This window comes from Haliotis rufescens, unplaced genomic scaffold (assembly GCF_023055435.1).
Source record: "Haliotis rufescens isolate VD_foot unplaced genomic scaffold, xgHalRufe1.0.p SCAF_17, whole genome shotgun sequence".
NCBI lineage: Eukaryota > Metazoa > Mollusca > Gastropoda > Lepetellida > Haliotidae > Haliotis > Haliotis rufescens.
The window spans coordinates 21,864,028-21,880,678 of record NW_025963857.1 but is presented as its reverse complement, the minus strand read 5'-3'; the positions used below and the strand labels follow the sequence as shown (position 1 = coordinate 21,880,678).

Here is a 16,651-nt window from a genome sequence, read left to right as displayed (position 1 = left end):
TGAATGACAAGCAAGAGGGACTATTTTAGGGCAGTGTGTGGTAGTTGCACAGTGATACAATCATTTGACAAGCGCTTTGGGCAAAATAATAGGGACTACTTTAGGCATTCATCAAGACATCTGTATGAGCGTTTTCCCTTTATAGGAGGAAAGTAAGGGTAAATCAGTCATACTGAACGACATGGAATTTACTTGCGAACTGAGTTGGTTCACAGAGTTTATTTGACAAATATGCGACCTTTGAAAAGGTTTGTTTTAGCCTGTTGCAGAATTTAGGATTGAAATTAAGTACTTGATGAATCAGCAAAACCTGATATCACAGATATCATTTATTCATAGATCTATACATGATATATGAAAAAAGAGGTTAGGACTTCTATATATGTTTTGTTGCTTTACGAGTCCAACTGACCCCTCAAAAAAATAAAATTAGAATAAAAAGTTATGTTTTGACAATTTTTGTTTTGGCAGACTCTATTTTACAATTACAGAAATGAAAATAAATCACAACACTTTATCACCACTGTTAGTAAAAATGGGGAATAGAATTAATAAAATCTTAATTTTAACCAAAAAACCCAATTATTTATCTTTTGGTATCTTGCCATGTAAAAACTTGTTTGTTTTTCATTCATTAGTAGCGGTACTAAGTTTAATGGACCACCTACAATGAAGTTTAGGCCAAATATTGGGATGATGTTTGGGTGGTGTAAGGATTGTGATGGTGTAAAGATTGTGTCGGTGTAAGGATTGTGATGATGTAAGGATTGTGATGGTGTAAGGATTGTGATGGTGTAAGGATTGTTATGGTGTAAGGGTTGTGACGGTGTAAGGATTGTGATGGTGTAAGGATTGTGATGGTATAAGGATTGTGATGGTGTAAGGGTTATGATGGTCTAAGGGTTGTGACGGTGTAAGGATTGTGATGGTGTAAGGATTGTCTCGGTGTAATGATCGTGATGGTGTAAGGGTTGTGATGGTGTAAGGATTGTGATGGTGTAAGGATTGTGATGTTGTTCAGGTTTTGATGGTGTTCGGGTTGTGACGGTGTAAGGATTGTGACGGTGTAAGGGTTGTGATGGTCTTAGGATTGTGAAGGTCTAAGGATTGTGACGGTGTTCAGGTTGAGATGGTGCAAGGGTAAAAGTTTTGCTATCTCCCACAGGGCCGGGATAGTGACAACGAGATGTGTGTTTGAAAGGTTATAACAACATATTGCTGCATTAAAAAACATTCTTGAAATGAATCCGTGAAGCTGATATGCCTTGACATGATCTAATCCTGATGAAAACAAGGAGGAGATGGCATTTCTTGTTGTAGGCTATCTTTTGTGTGAACTCTCACAGCGAGAAAATAAATGTATATTTGCGAAAGTGAAACATGTAGCAGGAGATTGAAACAGAATGGTAGAATTAATGAGGCCGTAGTTGCACCTGACTAGGGGCTGATGGGATGTAGGGAATGTCGTCAATGGTGGGGCTACGTTGGTGGCCTAACCATATCGAGGGTGAGAGACCCCAACAGATTTTGGTGAGAGAAAGAGAACCAGTCTGACAATCCTACCTCCGACTGTAGAGAGTACTGCGTGTTAGTGCTCAAACTGGGGGCATTCTTGTTACTGGGGTGATGTATGGGAGATGGTGGAAAGCCTGATAGATGGGATTATAACTTCCCTTCTCAATTCTGACCCCATACAGTACAGGGAGGGACATTTGTGAAAATAACAAGTGCTGGCAGAAATATTTCAACAGTGTCTGACTTTTGTGATTTGTTTTTCAGTATAGCTGATCTGTTCTCCTGATGTAGAGTTTGTGAGAGATTTGATTTAAATGTACAGTCATATTACATGTCTTGTACCACAATATCTGGAAGAAGTTTTAAGATCCTTGTTTATCTTAAGACAGATTGATTGAAATATAAAATCCTTTTACTTACATTTAAGTACAATATGTCAAAAAGTCGTTGATGAGGATGGCAGCGAGTGTGATGTAGTTGTACCCTAACCATTATTAATGGCTGAACAGTTGGTTGGTCACGACAACACTGAATTTTAAAATTAGTGAAGAATACACAAATACAGCGCATTTGATATATCAAGTTATTCCTGCAATTAGACTGACCATATTGGGTCCATGATTTTAAGGGAGCCAGAAAGGTTCACACCATTATATTTCTAGGTTTGTCAGCATCGTACACGTGCTTGTGGGTTTCTTGAAAGTGGCATCATTACAGGCTTTTCTCAGACCGCCTCCGTGGTCTAGTGGTAGAGTGTCCGCCCGGAGAGCGGAAGGTCCGGGGTTCGATCCCCGGCCGCATCATACCAAAAGACGTTAAAAGATGGTACTTGTTGTTACCCTGTCTGGCGCTCGGCATTAAGGGGCTAAAACAAGGACTGGTCGGTTCAGAGTCAGTATACTGTGTCTGAGTGGGGTATTCATGTTAAACTGCGGCATGGTATCTCAGTGGGCTAGCACTATAAATCGGCATCAGTCCGGTCTAGTACAAGCAGCCACACACACACACACACGTGCATGCACGTTGCTATATAAGTGCAATAATCTTGGACGCGAATCCAATTTCACCTCACCTCACCTCACAGGCTTTTCTTATGCTGACACCGTGATATAACTGGAATATTGTTAAAAGCGGCATTAATCCCAACTCACTCTCACTCACTCACTCACTCATGAAAGTAAACATAACTACGACTACTGGAATGGATATTGTAAACAAATGAAGTTTCTCCAATGACGGGGACATACTAACGAAGGGCAGTTTATTTTCTTTGCACCAGAACTGTATGATGTAGGGCGAGATGTGACAAATGCATGGTACTAATGACTTAACCATATTGTCGCAAAATCCTCAAACTCTCATTAATGTTCTCCAACCCCCAGTGCATCCTGGGTAAAGTTCCATGTGGTAACGTTCATGGACTGTGCAATTATTTCAGCTTCAAATTAGCCTTCCCTTTAAAAGGTATCTGTTTCATGGCAAAGTAACAGATCTGAGGGAAATTGTCTTATCTTTGGTATTTGGAATTTTTGTTACAGCAGTGAAATCCATTTATTGTCATTTATCCTCCTGATACCCAGGGTCTGACAGACACTGGTGATGTGTCTCAATGTATGTGAAGGGACCCCATGGCGTACGCTGCCGTAATGACATGATCGCCATTTGCCAGATGCCTCTACGCGACCACACCTTCCTTTTACATCCTTCACCATTATTTTGAGATTATTTATATTCCTGAAATGCCATTTTGAAACGAGGAATCTGTCATTTTTCATAAATCTTGGATAAAATGTATTGATATGCTGGTAATTGTCAGGGTTGTTAATTCTGGAAGGATCAATGCCTCAAGATATTATTCTAAAGGATATGTTTTAGTATCTTTATTATAATTATGATACATTTTGGCATAATATTGATGATGAGTAATAAATGTTCCTTAGGATACAAAACATGCACAAACAGACTTACCGTATTTGACGTAATAAGCGCCCCGCTCTAATAAGCGCCCATGACGATATTTGCTAATATATTGGCTAGTGAACAATCCAAATCAGCACCCCTTCCGATTAATCAATGTACACAAGACAAATTTATTTATTCGTGTATAATACGCACTCATGTATAACATATATCACGCTTAATTATGGGCAATTAAATTCTTGAAAAATATATCTGTCGTATGTTAACATTTCAGGCTGTTAGCATAAACCTCAAAATTTACGATCTTTCAACTCAAAATAATATTCTAATAAGCACCCCCTATTTCTAATTTTGAGACCACCCTGGGCGCTTATTACGTTGAATACGGTATTTATAATAACCAATCCTTTCTACAAACTATTTAGCGATTTGTTATTTAACCATTTTTAATAAATGCTCTGTGACTGGTGGAGAGCATGTCCTAATTCTCATACACCGATGGTGTGGATCGTTGCTCACAATATCGATCACTGGATTGTCTGGTCCAGATTTGATTATTTACAGGCTGCCGTCATATAGTTGGACTGTTGCTGAGTGTGGCGTTAAACAACAAACAAACGATAAGAGATCGGCATGGGTGCTAGGGCGGAGGCAAGGTTGTGGGCAGTTTCTCCTCCTCTGACGAGTCTGGTAGCCATTACAAGGGGAGGGCCGATGGAGAACTTACTATTGAAACTGTATGAAATTGTTCTGAGCTTTTCATGTATAAAGGCTAATATTTGTGTCAGGAGTTCAATCATCCCAGCATGGCAAGGGACTTCGCCCATGCGATCCCTGAGCTTTAGTTGTTGTTGAGTCTGGCTGTTAGAAGGCCCACAATCGCCGCGTTCTGTGGGTCAGCATCATCTAGTGAAATAATTATTGTTGGTATACTTTGTTTTGAATTAAACGAGAACACATTTAAGCGTTCTCACATGGAGAATAAGGAAAAGAAATGATTGGCAAATAGTATGTTTCATAGCATTTCTGGATTACAATTGAATATTTATATTTCTTTATGAAAATGTGTTTCTGTTTTAAGCTGGTTCGTAAGAGTTCTATGGAATACTGTATTTGTGAGGCTGAGAGTATTATGCCACATTTGACCTTCACACTTGAATTGTGATATATTTATCCATGTATATCTTTCTAAGAATAGAGTAATATATCCATACAAAAAAAACTATGCGCCCTGAAGATTTAGTCTATTGATGACAGGGGTATTGTTTCATGTTTGATATTAGTTGTTAGGAAACATGTCTATGTGGGACAGGGCCTAAGCCTATGCAAATATGGTAGAATCTATGTGTTAGAGTTGTCCCAAACCATGGTCAATTGGTATATCGTTATATTCCCCCCTTCCCATTGGTCTCCCCTCTCCCACCGCCCACCCCATTGGTCGCCTTTACCCCCCCCCTCCCCTATATCCTACCCACCCCACCCCCCATTGGTATGCCTTACCCCAACCCCATTGGTCCACTTTACCCCAACCCCATTGGTCCACCTTACCCCACCCGTCATTTGGTCATTATCTTACCCCACCCACAACCCTTCTTATGACAGGGTCTATGTGGTGGAGTTGTCTCCTCCCTACATGTGACTTTAAAACAAAGTTTATCTTGTTCTAAAAGCTTTTCAGTGTTTCTATAACCTTTAGATAACACCGTCTTTATCCAGGTTTAATCATGCAGATGTTGCTTGTGAGGGCTGCACTATAAATATTGGAATCTCGTCACTGTAAGCCAAATGCTGTCAAACACTTATTCAGGTTAAAACATTTCTCAAGGTTCCTCTTTTAGAGTCTCTCAACGGTTTGGATTAAAAAATTAAATGTCATGTTCCGCAAACAGTTTCTTCAATTTTAGCATCAAGGGATGGATTTGAATTGCATCTGCATGGATCTATAATCTGTTGTGTGTTATCTCAGGTCATCCTTTGTGGTTAATTTCAGCTTTCACTCTGTGACACTCAATCATAAACATGTAATTGTAGGAAAATTAAGTCGGGGAACCAATTTCCTGATTAAAGAAAAAGCATGAAATGAATATGCTGAATAGTTGTTTTACTCGACCACTAGCGCTGCCGATCTACAACGCAAGCACATTAATAGATTGAGTGGTTGTTATTACAGCAAACTGAGTCTAATGAAAACATAGAAAACAGTGGCGACCTGCATCAATGCTATTGGATGTCTTATCGAACATTTGTGTTTGATAGGGAGCATGTATGGATTGCATGTGTGTGAACTAAATGGGTGATAGCTCTCTCCTACTATAGGAACATACATTGTGTTAAGTTCGGGGGCTGTATAATCTGTGCAAGTGTGGCGTAGGGATGGGGTGTCACGCGCATGTTTACAAAGGTTGTTAATCCGGGAAGTGACATTGGCGGAAGAAACGTGGGGTTGGAAATGTAGCATCATCTAAGCAGCTGCAGTTCAAATGCATTTCCGAAAGTTAACAAAATACCCAAGCAGTGGTAAAATAAAACGATGTGGCCAAATCCAATATGGCTGCCAGGTAGACTATTGGGAGGCAGAACTCTCACAAATGTCAGATCTCTGGCAACAGAATCAGGTGAACACATTTAGACCTTCGGGAACGGGAGATTGCTTTCAGAGCAGATGATGGCTTTCCGTTCTTTGATGTTGAGAAAAAAAGATCCAAGCCTTTGTAATACTACTTTCTCAAGAGAAACACAACTGTTCATCACGTTGTACATGTGGATTCTCAATATGACCAATGCACTATATTAAAGATAGGGAGACACAAGTAACTGTCATTATTCTTGAAGGTGACATCAGATGTGGACATGTTTTCTTCTAATCTGCTTCACTTTAACAATAACTCAGCTTTTCATGTGATGAATGTTCATTGCTGGCTCGGACAGAGATAATGTGATTGCAAATGTCTTCTGAGATCTTTCCCCAACCAGGAGTAAATAACAAATATTGATAATATTAACCAACTTTGGATACATCTGGAGGAGTATTTCATTACATCAAGAGCCTTCTACCTACATTAACTGATATCTGACTTCTTGACTTTGCATAGTCTTTTTGTGTAATCTTTTCACGATGTATCACCTCCTGTCTACATGTCAATTCTCCCATCACCAACCCCAACCCCAACCCCAACCCAGCCAATGCCCACCCGAGTCAGAAAAACTCCCACCCTACCTACCCAAATAACTCCAATCCCACCCAAGCCAAGCCCAGCCAACCCCTACCCCATGAACTCGCCTACTCCCAACCTAATTCTAATGAAGAAACATTAAGGTTCTTAATTTAATATATACTCCTCAACATTTGCTAAGGAACACACCTTTGATGACTATTTTGGCCCTTAGCAAATGTTGAGTAGTATACAAGCTGAGTGACATGTTATCAAAGAAATATATGACATTTCGTAAAAGAATATGTTAAAACCGAGTTGGAGTTTAATCTGCAAGGAGACCAATAATTTAAGACTTAAACTACGATGGACGCTGTACCAGTTGATACTTGCTGGGGTGGTATGGATGACTCCAGCCCAATCTTCTGATTAAGATTAAAGAGGCAAGCTCTCGAGGTGAGCAGTTGGATCGCCTACTTGGTTTGCAACTTAGAGATTAGGCTCTCCTTCTCTGGGCTTTTATCTGATAAATGTATAGGCTTGTGAGGACTGCCTGGATATCAACAACACTACATAGTCAGGCTTCGGAAACTTAGCAGAAAATTGCTAAAGATGTCGTTATTATCATCCTGGAGAAATTTTATGATGTTGGTTACCAATTTGACTTTGAAGTATGGTTAAGGGAGCACTTTATTGAGAAGAAGCTCTTCATGGAACTGCTCAGCCAATCGGGAGGAGGCAGGCCAACAGTTATCTCCTCTTTGGTGAACATCCTGAGACAGCAGACGTATTTACCTTCCTTGGTTGCCTCGCTATGCTCTGAGCGTCAGGCCGTTTGTAACTACGTGGCGCGTTTTATGGCAGTGTAACGATGGTGGAGGGGTTTTATGATATTTCAATTACGGTATTGAATTATATTTGCATATGTTTATAAAAACAGACCTGCTTTGATGTGTGTGTTTAGAAGAACCAGCATTTACTGTATGAAGGAGAAGTGTTTTGGGGCCCTCTTTTAGTGCTCTTAGCAGGCACATTAACACCTCTCACCGAGTTCCCAGCAGCCTCTCTGATGTAGAGAAGGAAGTCGTCTGCTGCCTGCAAACTTCATTAACCAGTTCACTTGAAGATTATGGCAATCTCGGAATTAGTGTAGATGCCTAACTTTATCCTTCGCCCATTTGGTTGTAGGCTAAAGTAAGCATTAGTTAACAGCTTCGTGTTAGAGATTGATGACCATTTCTAAACTGGAGATCTTTTGTAATTTGTTGTAATTATGAAACAGGATATTGTGGAAGAGTAAGTTTCGGAGGCGTTGTAATGTTATGAAGAATTATTTTTTTGGTTACAGAGGCATAAAAGGTGTGACCGTTATGATTGTTGGGGTGTCAATATAAGTGCAGGGGTGTCATTGTAAGGTGTCATTGCATGGTGTCATTAGTGCAGGGTGTCCTGTTATGGTGTCATTAGTGCAGGGTGTCATGGTATGGTGTCATTAGTGCAGGGAGTCATGGTATGGTGTCACTAGTGCAGGGTGTCATTGTATGGTGTCATTAGTGCAGGGTGTCATTGTATGATGTCATTACCGCAGGGATTCGTAGTATGGTGTCATTAGTGCAGGGTGTCATGGTATGGTGTCATTATTGCAGGGTGTCATTGTATGGTGTCATTAGTGCAGGGAGTCATTGTATGATGTCATTACCGCAGGGTGTCATAGTATGGTGTCATTAGTGCAGAGTATCACTGTATGGCGTCATTAGTGCAAGTGTCATTGTATGGTATCATTACTGCAGAGTATCACTGTATGGCGTCATTAGTGCAAGTGTCATTGCATGGTGTCATTAGTGCAGAGTATCACTGTATGGCATCATTAGTGCAGGGTGTCATGGTATGGTGTCACTAGTGCAGGGTGTCATGGTATGGTGTCACTAGTGCAGGGTGTCATGGTATGGTGTCATTAGTGCAGGGTGTCATGGTATGGTGTCATTAGTGCAGGGTGTCATGGTATGGTGTCACTAGTGCAGGGTGTCATGGTATGGTGTCATTAGTGCAGGGTGTCATGGTATGGTGTCACTAGTGCAGGGTGTCATTGTATGGTGTTATTATGACTTATATTTTATCAATATATTATTAAGCATGTTACATAGTTGACTTCAATAGTTTCCTCTCCGACACTTGATGTCTTGTGTATACAATATAAACTACTCAAAAGAGGTTAAAGAACACCTGATTGTTTCACGTTACTATTGTTAATCTGTTATGCCACGACGCCGTCCATTAACTTCTTATGACCTTGGAAAAAATTGTTTTTTCTTCACCAGGTAACTTCTTTTGAGCAGGATATGTATGTGTCAATTTTAATTCGATAAATGTGAAAAAAGTTAAGTTTTTTATTCAAGGCAAACAAAACATTGATAGCCTTTTCAGAGTTTATCTGTTACTAGTTCCGCGAGTAAAGAGAGCACGGTGTTCACCGGGAGATAATAGATCTGTGTTTATCTACCTCAAAGCTCAGTCAATACACAAGGATTAATTCCCAGAGGTTCAACAGCTACAGAAAGAGCACATTGAGAAACATATGTAAACATTGCATGGAAAATATTGACATTTTTCTGTGGCTAAGAGAGGTTACGTCTTTGTTGGTATTTAGACAAGGGCCATATTGAATCGGTGACGGTCTTACTCCATACATACGCAAGCATAGATACAAGCCTCCCTCTAATGTCTATTTACGTCAATGATCCTTTCATTCATAAGTATAAATATTATATATAAGTGAGTGAGTGAGTATGGTTTTACGCCGCTTTTAGCAATATTCCAGCAATATCACGGCGGGGGACACCAGAAATGGGCTTCACACATTGTACCCATGTCGGGAATCGAACCTGGGTCTTCGGCGTGACGAGCAAACGCTTTAACCACTAGGCTACCCGACCGTCCCCCTAAATATTATATATAAACCTTTGAGATGTTTTTAGATATGTTGTTGTTTTTTTACAATTTATCAGGTGTCAGTAACTTGTACAGATGTGTTGTATTTTGTAGCTGCCACTTTGTGTGGTGGTGGGGGCGGTCGGGTAGCCTAGTGGTTAAAGCGTTCCCTCGTCACGCCGAAGACCCGGGTTCGATTCCCGACATGGGTACAATGTGTGAAGCCCATTTCTGGTGTCCCCCGCCGTGATATTACTGGAATATTGCTAAAAACGGCGTAAAACCATACTCACTCACTTGTGTGGTGGTATCCAAAAACAAGTTTACAAAAGATGGGGAAGTCTAGATTCTTTCAGTATCAGGCTGAAAATGAGGAAACCTACAGGGTATTTGTATTTTTTATCAAAAGACAATATAACACAACAAAATCTTAAAATATAAACGTTTTAGAGACTAAATGTTTAGTTTTGGTGCAGCTTATGGTTGTTATTGTGTTGGTTTGTCAACACGACGCTGGTTCTAATCGGCGATGTGTTATGTCTGGAATATTGTAAAATGCTGTGTGAGATCAAACTACCTGATTGCTAAACCAACTCACTCACTCACTCACCAACTCACTCACTCACTCACTCACTCACTCACTCACTCACTCACTCACTCACTCTGGATTGATATTCAGACATGCGAGAGGAGCATTCTTTTTTTCTTCTTTCAAATTTATAAAAGCATCTGCATGCATAAATGTGGATATATATACTGAACAAAAAAAGTTAGGGATCCTAAATATATTTTGGGATATATTTTGGCATTGAAGACTGAACACACAATTTAAAAGAAATATCCCCAAATTATTCATGATCCCTTACTTATTTTGTTCAGTATATAAGAACATCCTGTAGTTGAAATTTTGTTTGTTCATCGAGAGGAATGGAATAAGGAACATATTATCCACTACCTTCTCTGCATTCTATATGTCACATGCTTTAGATAAGACATCCTATTAGATCAGGGAAAAGACCTTCTTCGTCTGTCATTGCTGTAATCTAAGGAAGCAAATTGCTTCTGTCCAGAGTATTCACTGATGACTCTACAAGAGTAAGTGCAGCCATACTTGCAAATCGGAATTTGAGCGCCTGACTTTCAGCTAACAACATTTGGACACGATTCTGAGTCTGGGTATAAACATGCGCCCATCAGACATGGACGTTAAGTGGTTTACGACATGTTTATAAGCAGGTACTGATTTACATGGGGCAAGATAATGAATTAAAATCACATTCGTGTAGTCAGGTTGCAGCTTGGGAATTCTACATGTCGCCTTAACTTTAGCTACTGTCATTTGATCGTTACCAAATGTTTGCCATCTCAAGTGTGTAACATGAAATATGCTATTAAGGAGAAAGGTGATGTAAGGGTGTTAAGAAAATGAGGAAACGTCCAACGTTTGTTACCCACTTTGCTATTAGTGGGTTTGGTTGTGAACTGCACATCCCAAAGTGAGTGAGTTAAGGTTTTACACAGCTTTTAGAACTATTTCACAATTGTCACGTTGACGGGGGGGGGGGGCACCAGAAATGGGTTTCACACATTGTGCTCTTGCAGGAAATGGAACCCAGACCTTGGTGTGAGGGCAAATGCTTTAACTGCTTGGCCACCTCACCTCCTGCACATATATGAGATCAAGGACAGTAATTGTTAAACATGTCGTTATTTGTCATTTGTTGAACTACCTAATGTTAAGTATTAACAAAGGCTGACTCATATTATGTTTGTATTTTTAAAGCATCACCTCCCCAAATGTTTATAAAGTATAAAAAAAACATTCTGCAAGGAGTCGCAGATTGAGGTGAATGGAGTTTTATCGTTTGGGAGGCTATTGAGAATTTCTCGGTGAATGGACAATTTGCTCCTCGTACTGAATGAGTGTGCGGATCTGTGAGACAGGAGGTGATTCATCAATTGGGCTTCTGAGCAAACTTGTACACAGCGGCATGGATGTGTTTACACCCACCATAGCTGTTGTGCTCGCTCGGACACCATACGCAATATCAGGGTCATTGTAACACTTCATGATAGCGCTCGGACACCATACGCAATATCAGGGTCATTGTAACACTTCATGATAAGGATGGTTTCATTCGAAACCTTGAGTATGACATTGCTGATGTCATGGTACTTATTCTTTGATGACAAATACTGTTAGAATATACTACTCAACATTGGATAAGGATCAAAATAGTCATCTTTAGTCAAATGTGTGGTCCTTTGCAAATATTGAGCATTATGTCACGAATTAGATATCAAATTACATTTGATAAAAATATTTTTAAAAATTCCAATCTAGAGTCAATGTCATATCATTCTAATCGTTGTCTACAAGATGGTTCTTTTTATAAACATGTTAGAGATAATTTTTGACACCGATTTTGTTTTTCCAATTGTGAGAATGTATTTTGTATGCAGAATTACCCTTAACCAAAGGACATATGTGCCATGGTATCAATTTAACAACAAAGCAACAGTAAGAGCATGACAGACAAAGAGGAATATTTGGTTACACCAGCAGGCAGATTTTAATCCCATCAGGCCACTAACCCAGAAGGCATAGTGAAAGCAGACAACACAGGCTGCAGTGAATATAAGATTATATCACCCACACATACTAACAGTATCTGTGATTGGGGAAGCAAGCTGCCACAGTGGTTGTTTTGTCTCCCGACCCGGGTATGCTACCTCCCTACTGTGTGACCACCCTCAGCAACTGAAGGGGGACTCATTCATCCGATTCCTCCCCTAATTCCCTGCCCTCTCAGCCATGGTATGTACACAGTCTAGGGGAGGGAGTCACCTTTATTGTACTGGAACATTCTTCATTGCTACTTGAACTTTCAGGAAGGGGCACCTGCCCATGATGTGTAATTGCAAGCATGTAGAAATGTGTGTGTCTGGAGGGTCATATTCCCTGTATGTGTGCTGCACGTGGAGGACTTTACGTCATATATTGCCCTTCGCCAAGAATGTTCATGATTTAGATGATGTCCCGTTCACGATGTTATTTCTGTTGCAGGAGCTTTCAATATGCTTAGAGGATAAAGACAGTGGAGTACCTTTAAGAGGTAAGTGCTGTTTTGTTTTATTTCACCTCTGACATATACTGCTCAAAAGAAGTTAAGGATGACCAATTCTTTCATATGACTATAGTCGCCCTGTCTTGCATTTCCCCTGATTCTTTCATATTAAAAAAGTAAATCACGACAGATTAACTATAATATGAAAGGAGCAGGTGCTCCTTAACATCTTTTGAGTAGTATATGTTGAATGGGGAATGAATGGTATTGCAGGCATTTGCTCTGGAAATGAAGGAAATGTATATGCATTTTTCTTCCTAGCGAACAGTCGAGAAAAATATTCAGTAAATTGGGCGGTCATTTTGCTCATAAAGTGAGTTTCATCCCTGTGATGTCACAGGTGTCCTGTCGTGGTCATTGGTGCTCCAAGTGTGGTGTTATTGCTTGAGGGTGAAGTGGGCCAACAAGATCCCTATTTTTGCCCACAGTTCACAGTTCACTATGAAGAATTGTAGGTTTGAATCCCAGTTTTGACCTGATAATGATTATGATTTTGTTTTGAATAAGATAAGATGTAACAGCCTTACCTCCAACCCCTACTACCCACCCCCTCTCCCACCCCTTCTCCCACCCCTTCTCCCACCCCTTTTTCCATCACCTCTCCCACCCTTCTCCCACCCCTTCTCTCACCCCTTCTCCCACCCCCTCTCCCACCCCTTCTCCCATCACCTCTCCCACCCCTCCCCCACCCCTACTACCCACCCCCTCTCCCACCCCTTCTCCCACCCCTTCTCCCATCACCTCTCCCACCCCTCCCCCACCCCTACTACCCACCCCCTTTCCCACCTCCTCTCCCACCTGTACTACCCATTCCTTCTCCTACCCCCTCTCCAATCCAAACTTTTCTTAGCGTAGGACTATGTGATATGATTTGATGAATATAGATGAATATAGATGAATATAGATGAATATAGATATGTTATAGATGTTTTTGAAAACCCAGGAGTAATCATCGGATTATGATATGAGCCTGGTATTGTATTTTTGTTTCAAAGTACAAATGTCACACCTTGGGAGATCTAGCACTAATGCTGCAGTGTTAAACTGATTAATTTCAGTAGGGAATAACTGTGACATTTATGACAGCCTCATACCAGTTAGCTAACAAAGTGTCAAATGTGTCATTGTACCACTTCTCATTGCTAATTGCACAACAGTGTAGCAAATTAGCAAAAAAGGCTTAATATCTTGTAAGAGTTCCAGTAATTGCATTGTCCGATACCCCTGTCAGTGTCACACAGCTCCGCCACTCAAACTTGTCAAAATCACTCCTGCTCTTGTTAACACAAATTACACAATGAAGTATGCCTTGCTTGGACCTAACAGTAATTAGAGGGAGCCATGTTAGATAAGGTAGTCGTAATCAGCTTGTACATGCTGCAACCAGCAGCTGTCGGTTATGTAACTGTGAGTGTTGACGGATGATGTAACTGGCTGAAGCTCCCTACAATCGCCACTGGAGGAGGAGGATGCAGAGTTTGGGGTACTTTATGGATTTGGGTTGTTCTCGCGGAGACTGTGTCCTGTAAGAGGGAGCAGTTTCTGGGGGAGGGAGGTTTTGTGAATGATATGTGCTTTCTAAGGGTGTGTGTGTGGTAAGGGCATGGGTGAGTGGGTGTGAGGGGCGCAAGGGGGGAGGATCTGTGTATGAGAAGGGGTGGGAGGTGTATTGGGCGTAAGCGGTGGGTGTGAGGGGCGCAAGGGGGGAGGATCTGTGTATGAGAAGGGGTGGGGAGGTGTATTGGGCGTAAGCAGTGGGTGTGAGGGGCACAAGGGGGGGAGGGTCTGTGCATGAGAGGGGGTGGGGAGGTGTATTGGTCGGGAGGGGTGGGTGTGAGGGGCGCAAGGGGGGGAGGGTCTGTGCATGAGAGGGGGTGGGGAGGTGTATTTGGCGTAAGCGGTGGGTGTGAGAGGTGCAAGGGTGGAGGGTCTGTGCATGAGAGGGGGTGGGGAGGTGTATTGGTCGTAAGCAGTGGGTGTGAGGGGCGCAAGGGTGGAGGGTCTGTGCATGAGAGGGGGTGGGGAGGTGTATTTGGCGTAAGCGGTGGGTGTGAGGGGTGCAAGGGTGGAGGGTCTGTGCATGAGAGGGGGTGGGGAGGTGTATTGGGCATAAGCAGTGGGTGTGAGGGGTGCAAGGGGGGGAGGGTCTGTGTATGAGAGGGGGTGGGGAGGTGTATTGGGCATAAGCAGTGGGTGTGAGGGGTGCAAGGGGGGAGGGTCTGTGCATGAGATGGGGTGGGGAGGTGTATTGGGCATAAGCAGTGGGTGTGAGGGGTGCAAGGGGGGGAGGGTCTGTGTATGAGAGGGGGTGGGGAGGTGTATTGGTCGGGAGGGGTGGGTGTGAGGGGCGCAAGGGGGGGAGGGTCTGTGCATGAGAGGGGGTGGGGAGGTGTATTGGTCGGGAGGGGTGGGTGTGAGGGGCGCAAGGGGGGGAGGGTCTGTGCATGAGAGGGGGTAGGGAGGTGTATTGGTCGGGAGGGGTGGGTGTGAGTAACACACTTTGAGTGGTATCTGGGTGTGGGAGGTTCTAAGAGGAGCGGGGGGTGTGTGTGTGTGTGTGTGGGGGGGGTAATGCAGTTACTAGGAATTGGCTTGTGGTGATAGAGATGGACCCACATGATTTCGTTGATTGGCTGATACAGCTGCAATAGCAAATTTCTAAAAGTGCAGTTCTGTGTTTTTAAAGAGTATTCATTTTAATATTGGCTACCTGCCAAGTTCAAATATCGAAATATTTTCTAATACCCTCATTTAAAAGATTAGAAATTAAATTATCACCAAAAACATAGTTCTTTGAACTTTCATAGAATCTGTCCCTTGAAACGCTTTTGATGTACAATATGACATTTTAACTTGTTCCAATTTTGATTTTTCATACAACCACTATATAATTGCAAACAAATGAAGTGATCAAAAACACCATCAGCTTACACACTGTCAAAAAAGCAATTGGATTCGGTCAATGTATGAAAGGGAAATTGTTCGAATTCATTTTTTTGGCTTTTATCATAGCTGGGTTTTTTTCATATCCATCAAGAGCGACTTTGATGCCATTTCAGTGAATTTAGCTTCAACTGTCAATACTTTCCACTCCATGAAACACAACAGTTAGTTTAACTGTCCCTCTTTGGGTGAAGAGGATAGCTGTCACAATTATTGTTTTCCATTTGAAAATGGGGAATAATTTTTCTGTAGCAAAAGCTTTGGTAGGAGTAATGAGGGCCCTTGATGGAGGAACAGAGAGCACTTATGCTCCACTGGTATGGAAGGGATATGCCTCGTTCACAGGCTGAAAAAACTCTTCATGATGTTGCATGCTTTTGATTGATATACTGTAAGTGTCATTTGAAACGTCCTGTGTATTTTCCAATATGGTGATTTCATCGCGCAGAGGAAGTGAGCTAATTGTCAGTCAGAAATAGACCTCGTCCACTATTGATGTGTGAATTAATATGTTTTAAGTGGGGCTAGGATGCTTTATCAGGAGAAGGAGTTAAGGAGCGTCTCCTGTGTATAGATCTCAAACCTGCTTCATTTCTTGGTAATAGCACAGTGGTTCATGTGCTTGTTTGTCCTTCACTAGTCCTGGGTTTGATTCCCAACTTGACACGGTTTAGATCTAAGGCCTCCTCCTGTTTCCATGGTAATTGCATGTGTTGGGGGATAGCACAGTGGTTCATGTGCTTGTTTGACCGTGGGAATTCTGGGTTCTAAATAGATCCCCAGCAATCAATGACAGGCGAGTAAATGGCAAGGCTCATTGACTTGGCTGCCTGCATGATGTCAATCACAGGATTGTCTGGTCCAGACTCCATTATTTGACTAAAGCTGAAATATTGGTGAGTGTGGAATTAAACATCAAACCAACCAAAACATGAGATATGGTTACAGAATATCTCATTATGTGCAAGAGATGTAAAGATTGATTTTGTTTTAAAAAATAAATATTTAAATTACATTTCCTGTGTATCAGTAGTTTATGCCATTGTCATAAACAGAGACCATTAT

The 16,651-nt window shown here is 41.6% G+C and overlaps 1 protein-coding gene across 3 annotated transcripts in view; it reads left to right on the top strand.

Moving 5' to 3' along the window:
- LOC124133965 (protein naked cuticle homolog 2-like) overlaps nucleotides 1-16,651 on the top strand; it is a 116,820-nt gene that overhangs the window by 46,037 nt on the left and 54,132 nt on the right. For all 3 annotated transcript variants that reach the window (XM_046498571.2, XM_046498570.2, XM_046498574.2), the window contains one exon: nucleotides 12,583-12,631. In XM_046498571.2, the coding sequence (XP_046354527.1) occupies nucleotides 12,583-12,631 (49 nt within the window). The remainder of the gene's footprint in view (nucleotides 1-12,582; nucleotides 12,632-16,651) is intronic.